At 47.5% G+C, this 13,228-nt stretch overlaps 1 protein-coding gene across 2 annotated transcripts; it reads left to right on the top strand.

Annotated features, from left to right (window-relative positions):
* Positions 1 to 1,490: 1,490 nt before the first annotated feature.
* SLC25A38 (solute carrier family 25 member 38) lies at positions 1,491 to 12,523 on the top strand. Of its 2 annotated transcripts, XM_060022313.1 has the most exons (7): positions 1,495 to 1,887; positions 6,632 to 6,753; positions 7,360 to 7,444; positions 8,151 to 8,330; positions 8,565 to 8,733; positions 10,484 to 10,650; positions 11,741 to 12,007. In XM_060022313.1, exons 1-7 carry the CDS (start codon positions 1,819 to 1,821, stop codon positions 11,861 to 11,863), a joined length of 915 nt encoding a protein of 304 aa, XP_059878296.1. In that variant the 5' UTR covers positions 1,495 to 1,818; the 3' UTR covers positions 11,864 to 12,007. The 2 variants fall into 2 exon arrangements, with proteins under 2 accessions (XP_069397253.1, XP_059878296.1); XM_069541152.1 differs by lacking the exon at positions 10,484 to 10,650 and having other exon boundaries at positions 1,491 to 1,887; positions 11,741 to 12,523.
* Positions 12,524 to 13,228: the final 705 nt, after the last annotated feature.

Raw genomic sequence — 13,228 nt, 5'->3', positions numbered from 1 at the left:
TGGGATGACGATGAACTACTTTTGGCTGCCTTTGATTTAGAGAAAGCCAGCCCACGTGCCTGTAAATATTTACTTTAGTCCACAAATAATTATTGGGCCCCTACTGAAATGATAATTCCTGGTATTTGATTAGTCTCTTGCAAAACACGCACACATTATTTTGTTCAATCTTCACTATAATCCTGGGAGGTCGGTACCTCCAACTTGACAGATGAAGAAGCTGAGGTGAATACACAGCTAGCAGGTGACAAATGCAAGGGCCCCTGATACCTTGGAGTAGAACCCCAGGACCTCCACTCCGGCAGCCTCATCCTCCCATGGGGTCATTCCTCCCTTTCTCAGGAGACCAGCCCACCAGCCGCTCTCCCCCATTGCTCTCTCCTAGACCACTCACTCGCGGCTCAGTGGTGAGGCTGGAGGCAAAGGTCACTGGCATGGAAGGAAGAAAGGTGTTTCTGTCTTGTGAAGCCCAAAGCAGTGACAGGACCGTCTTCTTTGCCAAAGCTTCTGGTAAGGCCATTAGAATTCTTTTTTCCTCCTGTTTGTGCCCATCCTTGCGACCGGGCACAGAGGGTGACTTTCCACACTGCTGAGGGCACTGCCTACCCTGGGAGACTCTTAAGGCTGCGTGTTTGGGGTTGGAGGGATGCTCTCATGGAGAGGAGCTTCTATAAGTTGTAGGATAGAGGCCATCATAACACACCCATTCACCTCTCTGGGAGGCCAGTGTTGTCCAGTAGAAAAGTAGTTCGAGCCACAGGTGCAATTTTTAAAAATTTTATTGAAGTATAGTTGATTTACAATGTTGTGTTAATTTCTGCTGTACAGCAAAGTGACTCAGTTTTACATACATATGTTCTTTTTCATATTCTTTTCCATTATGCTTTATCACAGGATAACAAGTGTAATCTTGTGTTCTAGTAGTCATATGAAAAAAGCAAAGAGATAAAATTAATTTTAATAATTATTTCACCTAATTCAATACACCGAAAATATCCTTTCAACATGTAATAATGTAAAAATTATTCATGAGATTATTTTATCTTATTGTCACGTCTTAGAAATCCAGCGTGTGGATAACTTACAGCACATTTCTGGCACCAAATTTTCAGCGTTTAAAGGGAAATGTGGATCTGCCAAGACAATAAAGTTGTGTTTAATGGAAAAATATTCCACACTGCTCCGGGTTTTAATACAAATTAATTACAATTAAATCAAGTTTAAAATTCTGGTCTTCAGTCACACTAGCCACACTTCACGTGCTCGATAGCCACAGTTGGCTACTGGCTACCGCATTGGGCAGAGCGAGTCTGGACCGTAACTACCTTCAGACGTGGCGCCGAGAAGCATACCACCCTGCAGACGCCCGATGCAGCTCCGGGCGCAGGGAAGCCCCGATCCTGCAGTTCCGGAGGTCTCCACGAGGTGGCACTAAGGAGCACACCCTCGCCAAGCGCGACCCGCGTCCAACCCCGGAAGCTAAATTCCGGCGTTATATCTAGTTCCTCCGGCTTTCTCCACTCCCGGATGAACCCTGTCTAATACTCTCAAGTCCTGAAGACGGCAACGGGACAGGATGGGCAGGGCAGCAGAGCCTCGCAGTCTGCTGAGCTAGTGAAGAGCGGCGCCTGGAGCCACTCATGTGCGGTGGGCGCGCAGGTGCCGACCCTCGACCAGCGCAGACCGCAGAGAAGCCCCACGGTAGAACGCGTCGCCCGGCTACCGCCATCGCGTCGTCTTCTCTAGGATCGTCAGGGCCGGGCCTGAGCTCCCACCGACGGCACCCCGGGCCCAGTGCAGTCGCAGGCCTCCCTTCCAATGATTCAGAAGTCACGCCCGGCGCTGCTGCAGCCTCAAGATGTCGGAGACAGGGTGGAAACGCTTATGGTAACCTGAGGGGAAGGGAAGGCAGGGGTTCCGGCATTGCCGGCTCGGGGAGGGAAATTCGGAAGGTTGCCGAGGGTCAGCGGCCCTCAGGGAACCTTTTCAGCCTCCGGGATGCGCGCATAACCGGTTGGGGACGTGGCGGCAGAGATGGAGTTTGACTAAGGGATTAAAAGAGGGGAGGAAGGAGAGAAGTTGCAGTCCAATCCTTGGGACAGGCAAGCAAAGGTCTCGCTCCTGTATTGGTAATCTGGGTAGAGGTAGGCGGAATTGCCGGGGCCTTGGCCGGTGTCAGGGGGGAATGTGCCCGCGTGGTCCAGAGCGAGGTGCGAGCGCTACGGGACGTTGCTTTGAGTTGGATGCCTAGAATGACAGGTGGGAGGACACCTGGGTAGATATTTGGACCGTTGCAAAGCCCGGCAATAACGCTAAGCCTGAGGAGCGATCGTTGCTCGAGCGAGGTGGGTCAGGGCTGCACAGCGCCCGCGGGCTGGACCAGGTGGACCCTCCCGGGAACCGGTGCGGTTTGCCCTCGCCACGAGGCCACGCCTCTCCCGCGCCTGGATTGGCTGCCATGTTCGCGCCGCGGGGCTGCCATTGGTGGAGGCGGAGGCTGGGCTGGGCCGGCGAGGAAGGTCTGGCTGAGTTGCTGCTAGCGGTGGGTGGAGACGGGGATGCGGCTTCGCTGTAGGCCAGGAGGGACAGTTGGCCGCGGCTACTTTTCTCTCTGCGGTCAAGGACGCGGACCACCTGCAAAGGGGGCAGGGCAGGGGTGTGGGGTTTTTTGTTTTGTTTTGTTTTTTATCTTTAACAAAGGTGGAGGCGGGGACCGTTTACATCTTATAACATGTGCTTACATATTTCTTTTTGGGTCCTCCAGCTCTGGCCTGGAGATCTCAATTGGATTTAGGATATAGTTTTTTTTAAAGGGGAGTAGGAGTTGCTTGTGGAACCGTTTGCTAACTATTCAAGTGCTGCTTATTGCCTTTATGTATCTATGTATCATTGTTTGGTTGTTTTTGCCCTACCCCCCCTCAAAAAACAAATAAACAAAAAAGCCAGCTGTATTACTCGTTTTATTTACCTTGAATAAATTTGGGCTGTTTAGGAAAAAAAAAGTCAAGCATGCCTTAAAGGGTATGCCATCCACCATTGACAATATCTTAAAAATGAAAAGTGTAAATTCTATTTTTTTAAAACAATTATGTTACCTGTTTTGTTTTGTTTTTAACTATCAGAGGTTAACCTATACTGCTGTTTTATATTTTGCATCTGTTCTATGCTAATGGACCTGGAAAATTACAAAGTTAAAAAAGTTATGGGCTCTATGCATGTATCCACAAATATTTTTTTAGCCAATAAAATGTTCAAGCAGTGTGCTGTAAAAATAAAAACATTAAGAAAATAGTTCCTGCAATGGAGGACAGTGTGTTGGGCTTTGGGGAGCAGTATACAGTAGTTCCATACACAACCTGTGAGAGCCTCAGAGAGGCAGCTCCAAAGAGAACTGCTTAGAAGCTGTAACTGCCGGCCATTCCTACAGCCTTACTGGAGCAAAGGGCTGGGGGGAGCCAGGGGAGAGTCCCCTGTCCAGGGATGTGGCCTGCAGGGCCCTCTAAGCTTTATCCTGTGGAATTGTGCTCAAGGGAGAGCCATGTGCAGATTTCCTGTTAGATGAAGAGATTCGTTCATTCTTTTTTTTTTTTTTAATTTATTTTTGGCTGCGTTGGGTCTTCGTTGCTGTGCTAGGGCTTTCTCTAATTGCGGCGAGCAGGGGCTACTCTTCGTTGTAATGAGCGGGCTTCTCACTGCGGTGGCTTCTCTTGTTGCAGAGCAGGGGCTCTACGCCCGCGGGCTTCAGTAGTTGTGGCGCACGGACTTAGCTGCTCCGTGGCATGTGGGATCTTCCTGGACCAGGGCTCGAACCCGTGTCACCTGCATTGGCAGGCGGATTCTTAACCACTGTGCCTCCAGGGAAGTCCCTGATTCATTCATTCTTGATTGTTGAGCACCTGCTGTGGACCAGGCTCCATGGTCAGTGCTGAAGGAACCACCATGAACAGGACAGTCCAGGCCTCCTCTGTCCTTGACCCTCAGTCATAAGGCAGGTGGGCTCCGGCGCCGTGGAAGCACTGAAGAGGAGCACTGAACGCGAGTGTGGGGTTAGGGTAGATCAATGGCAGGGTGTTCACTGGGATGGAGCGCCCTGGAGGAGAGACACATGGGGGGTGAGAAAGAAAGATGAGTTAGGTTTAGAAATGTCAACCCGCGGTGCCTGTGGGACATCGGATTAAGTGGATATGGGAGTCTGCAGAAGACAGCTTGCAGGGGTGGACAGAAGGGTGGGAAAGAAGAGGCTCTGCATGTGAAGGCGGAGAGGCCGGGGAAGTGGGAGGAAGATCAGGACAGTGTTAATCCCAGAAGCCGGAGGCAGAGCACATTTCCAGAAGGAGCTGGTGGTGGTCAACAGCCAACAGCAGAACCCTGCTGAGCTGCCTGGGAAGTGCCCTGGACTGTCACTTAGACTGGGAGGAATGGTGAAGAAAGCATGAACTTTGAGTCTTAGCCAATGGCTTCAAACCCTGTAACTTAGGATACGTTGTCATCCCTGTGAGCTCCAGTTTCATCTGGAAAATGGGTTTGAACATCTAGCTCTTACGAGTATTGTGAGATTTCAAGGTGCTGTATATGGATGCCTCACCCCAGGCTGCTCTGGTAGCGGGGGTTGGCACTGCTGAGGCTGGAGACCCCCAAGGAGATCACTAGGATGGATCAGTGGGGGGCAGGCTCTGGGAGGAATGAGGGGTCATCAGTAGGAGTTGGTCATGAAACAGTAGGTAGACCAAGGAGTCTTATTTGTCTCCCAAATGTCCTGCTGGGACATGAAGGAGAGGCAAGCATGTGGAGAACCGTGGACAGAGTTTCCATTAGGGGATGTTGAGTTTGAGATGCCTACAGGCCATTCGAGGGGACGTGGGGGGAGCATGGGGACAGTGGACTCGGGAGAGAGGCTGAAGTGGGCTGGAGGTGTGGGCGTTGCCGGCATGTGTGCGTCGAGCATGGTGTGGTGTGGAGATGAGGGTGCCCCCGTGCCGCAGCTACGGGGAGATAAGAGAAACAGCAACATCTGTGGCTGGGGAAAGGAGGCTTAGAAGGGCAGCCAGAAACCACAAAGAGAGGAGCGGTGATCAGCTGTTTCAAATGCACCAGAGAGGCCAAGTAAGAGAAGGCCACAGATGGGAAAGGGGTCCTGGGATATGGCAGGTCCTTGGTGAGGCAGCTTTAGTGGAGGGGCTTTACCTGGATGGCAGACTGGGAAACCTGAAGGGTGACTAGTGAAGAGGGAGTGGAGATGATGTGGCATCAGGCTGGAAATATGGGGGGCTTTCGAGCTTGTTCCAGACAAAGGAGAAGATGTCAGTGGAAGTAAGAGGCTGAGTATGCAGGGAAGAGAGGCTCACTGATGCCACAAAGGTTCAGATGAGGCTGAGAAACAAAATTTGTGGGAATATGGGTTAGCAAAAGGAGCAGGACACACATCTGATGAAGCTGTTCCCATCTGGCTTGGTTGTACTAGTGGTCTTACCTTTGCTGCTTGGAAGGCTATTTGAACGTGCTTATAAGCTCCAGTATTTATTATCTGAACTTATTAAGTCCTTTTAAGGAATTCCAGTTATAAATTGAGACTTGCTCTTTTGGTGAAACGTGGAATAATCTCTCTTCTCTGTGAAACAAATACCACAGATTACAAACATTTTGGTTCCGGGTAGGTAGTTTTTTTGACGTATAACAGGCAACTTCATCTTAATAGCATTTTAGGACTATAGTATGCCATTTATTAAAAAGTAATAGTGCAAATGCCATTTAATGAAAAGAGAGACGATCTTTGGATGGAGTTTGCCAAGTGTCTCCTTTGGAAAAGAGGACATTTGTTTCCTGCTTGGATTTTTAAAAGTGTGTTTTCACAACCATTTGATTGCGTCGCGCTGTGGGACCTCTGGAGTGCGCTTGGGGGAAACACAGTCAGTCTGCGAGGCAGTCCTGCCCTCCTGGATGCCACCTCTCAATTAGACAGTGTGTGTGACTCTCCTGGCTTAGAGGACAGCCAGCAAACCCAGGAGTGGCTGCTGGCCTTGTGGCGCCCCTGCGATCTGTTTAGGTCCCGGTGAGACAAATGGGTATATGACGGGGAAAGTTTTACATTACGGAAATGCATGGGTTTTACAGGAAGTGGCACAGACATTTCACATTGTACCTGCTCACTTATGGTTTCACTTCCTTTGTCTTACTCCTGTAAATAGCCTGCAGGCCCTACAACCTAAGGAACCTGAAACCAGCAGTTCAGAGTTAAAACACTGTTCAACTGAGTTTTGCTTTTGTGACGAGAAGGAGTTGGCCTATAACTTACTGTCAAGACAAGTAGGGAGGTGTGGTCAGTGGCATAATTCACAGATGGAAATCACCGTGTTGCTCAGTAGGAGCAAAGTTATCCATAAGTTTTTAATTATCAGTAATTACTAAAGTTGTTATCAGTAAGACCAGAGAGCTACCTCTTGGAGTATACTGTGTTCTCAATAACATTCCAACACTGTTCGTTCCTGGCTATGCTTTTCCCTTCTGTGAAGTCTGACGCTAATACAGGGTGCCACCAGGTGAGTTTCTAAGAGATCCTTACAGAGAACTGACTGGTCCAGGTGTGACGAAGGCTGGGACAAAGCTGCTGGCACACTGTTCTCTTGCCCTGCAGTTGCAGCCCGTGATCAAAGCTTTCCTGTGTGGCTCCATCAGTGGGACCTGCTCTACCCTCCTTTTCCAACCCCTGGATCTCCTCAAAACGCGCCTGCAGACCCTCCAGCCCTCAGCCCATGGGTAAGGCCTGCTGCCCCGTTCCCCTGCTCCCTCCCCCCCTTTTCACTGAGGACCTGGTTTCAACAACTTCTCTCAGACACTGGCGCATCTTTACTGTGTTCAGTCAACTTCCATTCTGTTGGATGAGCAAAGAGAAACACAGGCCACGCCGAGCTTTCATGTGTTTTATATATACTCTTAATTAAGCGGGGTCCTTCCCTGAGTAGCTTCCTGGGATCTGCCTTGGTGACGTTTGCATTTTACTGTGCCAGCCTGTAATGTCATAACTGTGCTGCCTGGCACAAGTAGTGGGTGGTTTTCTGGAAATAAGATAGGTATTGAGTGTATCTTATGTGCCCCCTATTGGGCTCAGCCCTGTGGGAAGTGCACAGAGTGTATGTAAAATGAGAAGTTATCCCATTGCTTGCAGTGTGAATGGACAAAGAATCATGCACCTGCCACACCATGAACGCATAGGAACTCAGAGTAACTCCAGGGTGCCTTTTAGAGATTCTTAAGTGTTCTAGAAAAGAGTCCATACAGAGAAGTCTGTGAGTGGGGAGTTCTTTCACAGGGATGTGGTCTAAGCGATTTCTCCTTCCTTGCCTCCGTTTTGTCTGCCTTCAGATCCAGACGTGTTGGGATGTTGGCTCTGCTCTTGAATGTGGTTCGCACGGAGAGTCTTTTTGGCCTCTGGAAAGGGATGTCCCCCGTAAGCTGCCTTTTGGGTCTTGTCTTGCACCCCCTCCTTTAATAACTAGCCGTCTCTCATCCACCTCACACCTCCTCTCTTTTAAGGGTACGTGAGGTTGGAGGTGGTGGGAGGGCCTTTCTGGTCTTCCTGCCCATCCCTCTCACTGTCGCTGGCTTCCATTTGAGGGCCCTGGGAATAGCACACCTGTGCGTCCTGGGCCCGACTTCTTAGTGCAGCATGAAGTCCTAGAGCAGAGGCAGCTGGCGCCCCACCTGTCAACAGACCTTGCCCTCACCCCTCCAGTGCCTCCACACCTTCATTTCTTTGCCTAGACAGCTTTTTCTGGCCTTTGGAACTCACTTTGCTGGAAATGGCAGGGAATTCACACTCACCCCAACCCCGCAGCAGCCCTTAACCAATGAAAGATGAGAGCTGATGTTTAAAACTTCCCTTCCCTCCTCAGGTGGCAGGGTAACCTAGGACACTGATTCCCAGAGTTTCCCAGAGGGATTCCGTTGCCCATGGCAATAACTGATGAGATGACACACTCTTTGTTGGCTGCCTTCTCTCCCATCTCATTTCCCTACTCTCCCATTGGTGTTCCCTCCACACCTTAAATCGACTCCTTGCATGCGAATCCTGGGTCTTCTTTGGGGAAATCCAGCTCAGACAGGATCTTACATGTTGGTGTTTGATTCCGTTCCTCCCTCCACTTGTTCTGCAGTCCATCGTGAGGTGCGTCCCTGGCATTGGAATCTACTTTGGCACTCTCTACTCTTTGAAGCAGTACTTCCTGCGAGGCCATCCCCCCACCGCCCTGGAGTCAGTCATACTGGGGGTGGGCTCCCGCTCTGTCGCGGGGGTCTGCATGTCACCCATCACTGTGATCAAGACACGGTACGAGGTGAGTGGGCAACCAGAGACACTGGGCTCTTGAGTCAAGTGGCCACTGATGCCACCTCCCGATTTATAACCTAACACAGGGTTGATGTGGTCGGAGAACTCATCTGTGTAGTCAGGCCAAGCACATGCAAACCAGAGCCGCCAGGGCTCCGGTAATGCACCCTGAGGATGGCTTCGTTCAGTGCGCAAACCCAGGGCCACTGTGCCAGCCATTGGTTCTGTGCTTCCTTTGCAGAGCGGGCGGTACGGCTATGAGAGCATCTACGCGGCCCTGAGGAGCATCTGTCACAGCGAGGGGTACCGGGGTCTCTTCAGTGGCCTGACAGCAACACTCCTCCGTGATGCCCCCTTTTCCGGAATCTACTTGATGTTTTACAACCAGACCAAAAACATTGTGCTTCATGGTACGGGTAAAGGAAGGTGTGGTGGGAAGAGATAGCCCTTGAGAGATCACATCCTCACCACTTTCTCTGAGATAGGAGACTATTCGTTGTTCTTAGCAGCTCCAGATTCTTATCCTAGTTTTAGAAACCGAGCCATATCTGCATTGTGTCAGGCATGGGACCCGGCGCTGGGATGCAAGGGCGGCCATGAAGACATGGTCCCTGCCCTTTTGAGTTTATAGCTTCCTAAGGCAGACTACTGATAGTATGTAATTCTTGAGTCGGGGAGGGGGTAGGATAAAGCTCATTTTGCATAGGTTTTGCAGCAATGCTTCCCACATTTGCCTGATCTGGGTCCTACCCAAGGCATCCTAAATCAGAAGATTTGGGGTAAGACCTCAGAGACTGTATTTTTCAAGAAGCACTTGTTGTGATTCTTATCAGACAAGTTTGGGAAATCCAATGGGTTAGGAGCTAGAAGAAAAATATTTTCATGTCCCTTGCTGTGCTCTTGGCTAACATTGTTTTGAGCCCTCCTTTTGGATGGAGAGAAAGATGCCAAACCCCTAGCATTTTGGCAGGCCCACGCTTCCAGTAAGCTCGTGTTGTCAAGACATGGGCAAAATCGACAGGCAGTAAACATCCACCCAAGCAGAGCCAGGCACTGATAGAAACACATCCTATAAAGTGAACCTGCATTCAGTAAGGTGTCTATGGATAATGTGAGCAAGGAATTGCAACCAAAGTCGTTTAATTGGGAAAGCCAGAATGCCACCCCCATGACAGTGGTGTCAGTTGGAGTGCTTTGGGAGATTTGCTGCTTCTCCCCAGGCGCCAGGAGGTGTGACACTACAGGTCACAGCCTTACCTTACAGGAGAAAGTTAAGGCAATAAGGGGGCTTGGATATACATTTTTAACTTCTTCATCCATCCTAAAAATTTTTTTTAATTTGGTATTTAGAAATCATTTTATGCTTACCAAAAAAGCCACAAGAATAGTACCTATAACTCCATAGCTCATTATTCTCTTTCTATGTGTATAATTGTTTTCCTCAAACCATTTAAGAATAAGTTGCAGACATGATGCCTCTTTACCTTTAAATACATCAGTGTGTACTTCCTAAGAACAAATGCATTCTTGTATAACCATCGATAGTTCTTTCATCTATAGTCTTGATTTCTCCAATTTTCCCAATAATGTATTTTGTAGCAATTTTTATTTTTTATTTTCAAGAGTATAAGCCAGTTATATAACCTCAGTGTGGGTTTCCCTGATGTTTCCTTTCAACTAGATTCATTTATATCTTTCTAGCTAGAGGAGCACATAACTGAGGTTGTGTCTTCAGTGCCTTATATCAGGAAGCTCATGACATCCGTTTGATGCACTGTGGGTGATGTTAACTTTTTATCACTATAAAAATAGTGTCTCCACTGAAAACTCAATTGTTTGTTCTTTTGTAATTTCTAAGTATCTCTGTGGGGAGATACTTTGAATCTATATAAATCTATATAACACTTCCTGTCCTTTCATCCATATATTTTAGCATCAGTGAATGACTCTTGCCTTAGTCAATTATGCTGATGGTTGTAAAAAGGTGAACTTTTCCATTATCCTACTTACACTGATTAGTTTAGATTTTGAATTCTTAGCCTTGTTTGAATCCAGACCCTTCTGGCTTTCAGGAAGAATTAGTGGGCAACTTGGCATGGATATTTATCTGATGAATGTGGGATTTATCTATAACTGAATGTTGCCTTTGTCCTGTTTCAGACCAATTGGATACAGTCCTTGTTCCCGTTGTCAATTTCAGTTGTGGGGTATTTGCTGGGATTCTGGCCTCACTGGTAACTCAACCTGCAGATGTTATCAAAACTCACATGCAGCTCTCCCCAATGAAATTTCGGTGGATTGGCCAGGCAGTGACACTCATTTTCAAAGTAAGGCTTTAGAATAAATATTGGTTCATATTGTGGTTAAGACTTTCTCTCTCAGGCAGTAGCTCTTATCCTTTACATGGTAGAAACACCTGGGAAGCTTTTAAAACAATCCCGATTCCCAGCTCATAACCTGGGCTTATCATATTAGAATCTCTGGGGGAGATGAAACCCTGGCATCAGTATTTTAAGTTCCCTGGTGATTCCAATGTGTTGCCAAGGTTGAGAATCACTGCTAAAAATCTATGGTTGTGGGATTTTTTGTTGTTGTTGTTGTTTTGGTTTTGTTTGTTTAGGGAGGGAGCCTGACATTAGGACAACATGTGATATTTGTTAAATATGCATATTGTTGGGCTCTACCCCAGACCTACCTAGTCAGGAGATCTGGGAGGACTCCTTAACCTAATCAAGGATCTAGGAGAAAATGTAGTCAGAAAAAAATCACAAGCACATTGTTTTGTTTCCAGGAGTTTGCACTAATGCAAATGGACAGATGGTATTGAAGATAAAAAGTACAGTAATTGTAAAGTACACTAAAATGCTATTTAAAAGCCACTGAGTAAGCCCTTTGGAAACGTACTGTTATCAGATATTCTTTTTGAAAGTAAATTTGTTACCTAGATCTTTAGATGTTTCTGTACTACTCAATTTTTGTATGTAGCACAGGAAACATGTAAGCATCTGCAGCAAGTATCTGCCTTATCCTAGATACAAACAAGTATTTGTGAATCGGATCATATTCATCACACTGCTTAGGTTGCCTGCTTTCTTATTCTTTATACCTAAAATCATGAAGTTTGAAAATAGAGTCTTCAGTATGTGTGAAAATGGTAAGATTTTCAGCTAAGAAATAAATTCCCCTGGATGGAGCAAGCCTAAAAAAAGATAAAGCTTAGCAACTACTCCAAAAAATTTTTTTTTTAGTTTATTGCCTCCTTGGACCCAGTATTCATAGTTTTAACATTATTTATAAAAGCCTAAAAAGTAAGACTTAACAATGGGGTAATGCAGAGAGAGATCCTCGCTCTCGTGCCAGGTATATAAGTGTATTGCTGCTTTAGTCCCAGAGTTTTGGCCTCCATTTTCCTCCTAGGATTATGGGCTGCGTGGCTTCTTCCAAGGCGGTGTCCCCCGGGCCCTCCGCAGAACTCTGATGGCAGCCATGGCGTGGACAGTCTACGAAGAGATGATGGCCAAGATGGGCTTGCAGTCCTGACCGAGCCAGGACCAGGCAGAGATGGGATCTGTCGCCCTGCCTGTTTTCTGCCAAGGACCTCTTCAACTCACTACCCTGGAGTCGGACAAAGTCCTATCTGGAGAGGCAGGCAAACACGTCACCTTCAGTTACCCAGCTCAAGAAGAGAATAGGTGGGTCCGACTCAAGCCTTCCAGACCTCCCAGAAGAGGAGTCACTGACATGGACATCATATTGGGGAGTTAGGAGAAGGGTTTGCATACCCTGCAAGGCTACTTGAAAAGGCATTTCCAGAGAGTGCTCTGTCCGGTGTCTCTGCTCAGCCACCCACTACACCACAGTGCCTCTTTGGATCTGCTCTTGGGCAGTGCAGCGCCAGGGATGCTGTGGGCCGCCTGCAGTGGCGGAGGAGTTCCAGCAGCGAGGCTGGATCTGCTGAGAGAGGAGTCACTGTCACCAGGCTGAAGACTGCCTCTGAGGTGATGAAGAACAGATGTCACGACTTCATTGGTTCCTCACTGACTTCTCAGAGGCTCCGGAGAAGGGGAGCAGTGGCTTCCTAGCCCCTAAGTGTCCAAATAATATTGTTTGATCTTGGCTCCTGTACTGTTTCAACTCCAGGTTACTCTGGCTTTTTTCTGCAGCTAAAGTTGGATAAATAAAGTGAAGCACTTTATCATTGAAAAACCTCAAGTGCCACGACTCCGCTCTAAAATAACAAAATAGTCTAAGGTGGCTGACTCTTGATCTGTATAGGTCCTCAAACCTAAAATTTTTAAAAATAGCTTTATTTTATATATCATACAATTCATCCATTCCAAGTAGACAATTCTGTGATTTTTTTAGTAACTTTACTGACTGGTGCAGCCATCACCATAAATCAGTTTCAGAACACAGTCACCCCCCCCGCCCCCAATAAGATCTCTTATTTACAATTAACCCTCGTTCCCAGCCCCAGCACAGTCCAGGCAGCCACTGAACTGCTTTCTGTCTATAAATTTGCCTTTTCTGTGCGCTTCCTACATAGTCATACACTATGTAGTCTGTTGTATCCGGCTTCTTTCACTTAGCATAACGTTTTGGAGGTTCATCCATGATGTGGCATGTTCAACACTTTATCCTTTTTTTATGGCCAAATAATATTCTATTGTGTGCCTATTTATCCATTCACCAGTTGATGAATGTGTGAATTGTTAGCACTTTTTGGCACTTACGAATATTGTCACTATGAACATTCACGTATGAATCATTTGTGTGGACATACATTTTCATTTCCCTTGTGTACATGCCTAGGAGTGCAATTACTGGATCATGTGGTAACTATGTTTAACCATTTGAGAAACTACCAGACTGTTTCCAAAGTGGCAGCACCATTTAACGTCACCA

Source organism: Delphinus delphis, chromosome 10 (genome assembly GCF_949987515.2).
Source record: "Delphinus delphis chromosome 10, mDelDel1.2, whole genome shotgun sequence".
Classification (NCBI taxonomy): domain Eukaryota; kingdom Metazoa; phylum Chordata; class Mammalia; order Artiodactyla; family Delphinidae; genus Delphinus; species Delphinus delphis.
This window is presented reverse-complemented; position numbering and strand designations above follow the sequence as displayed.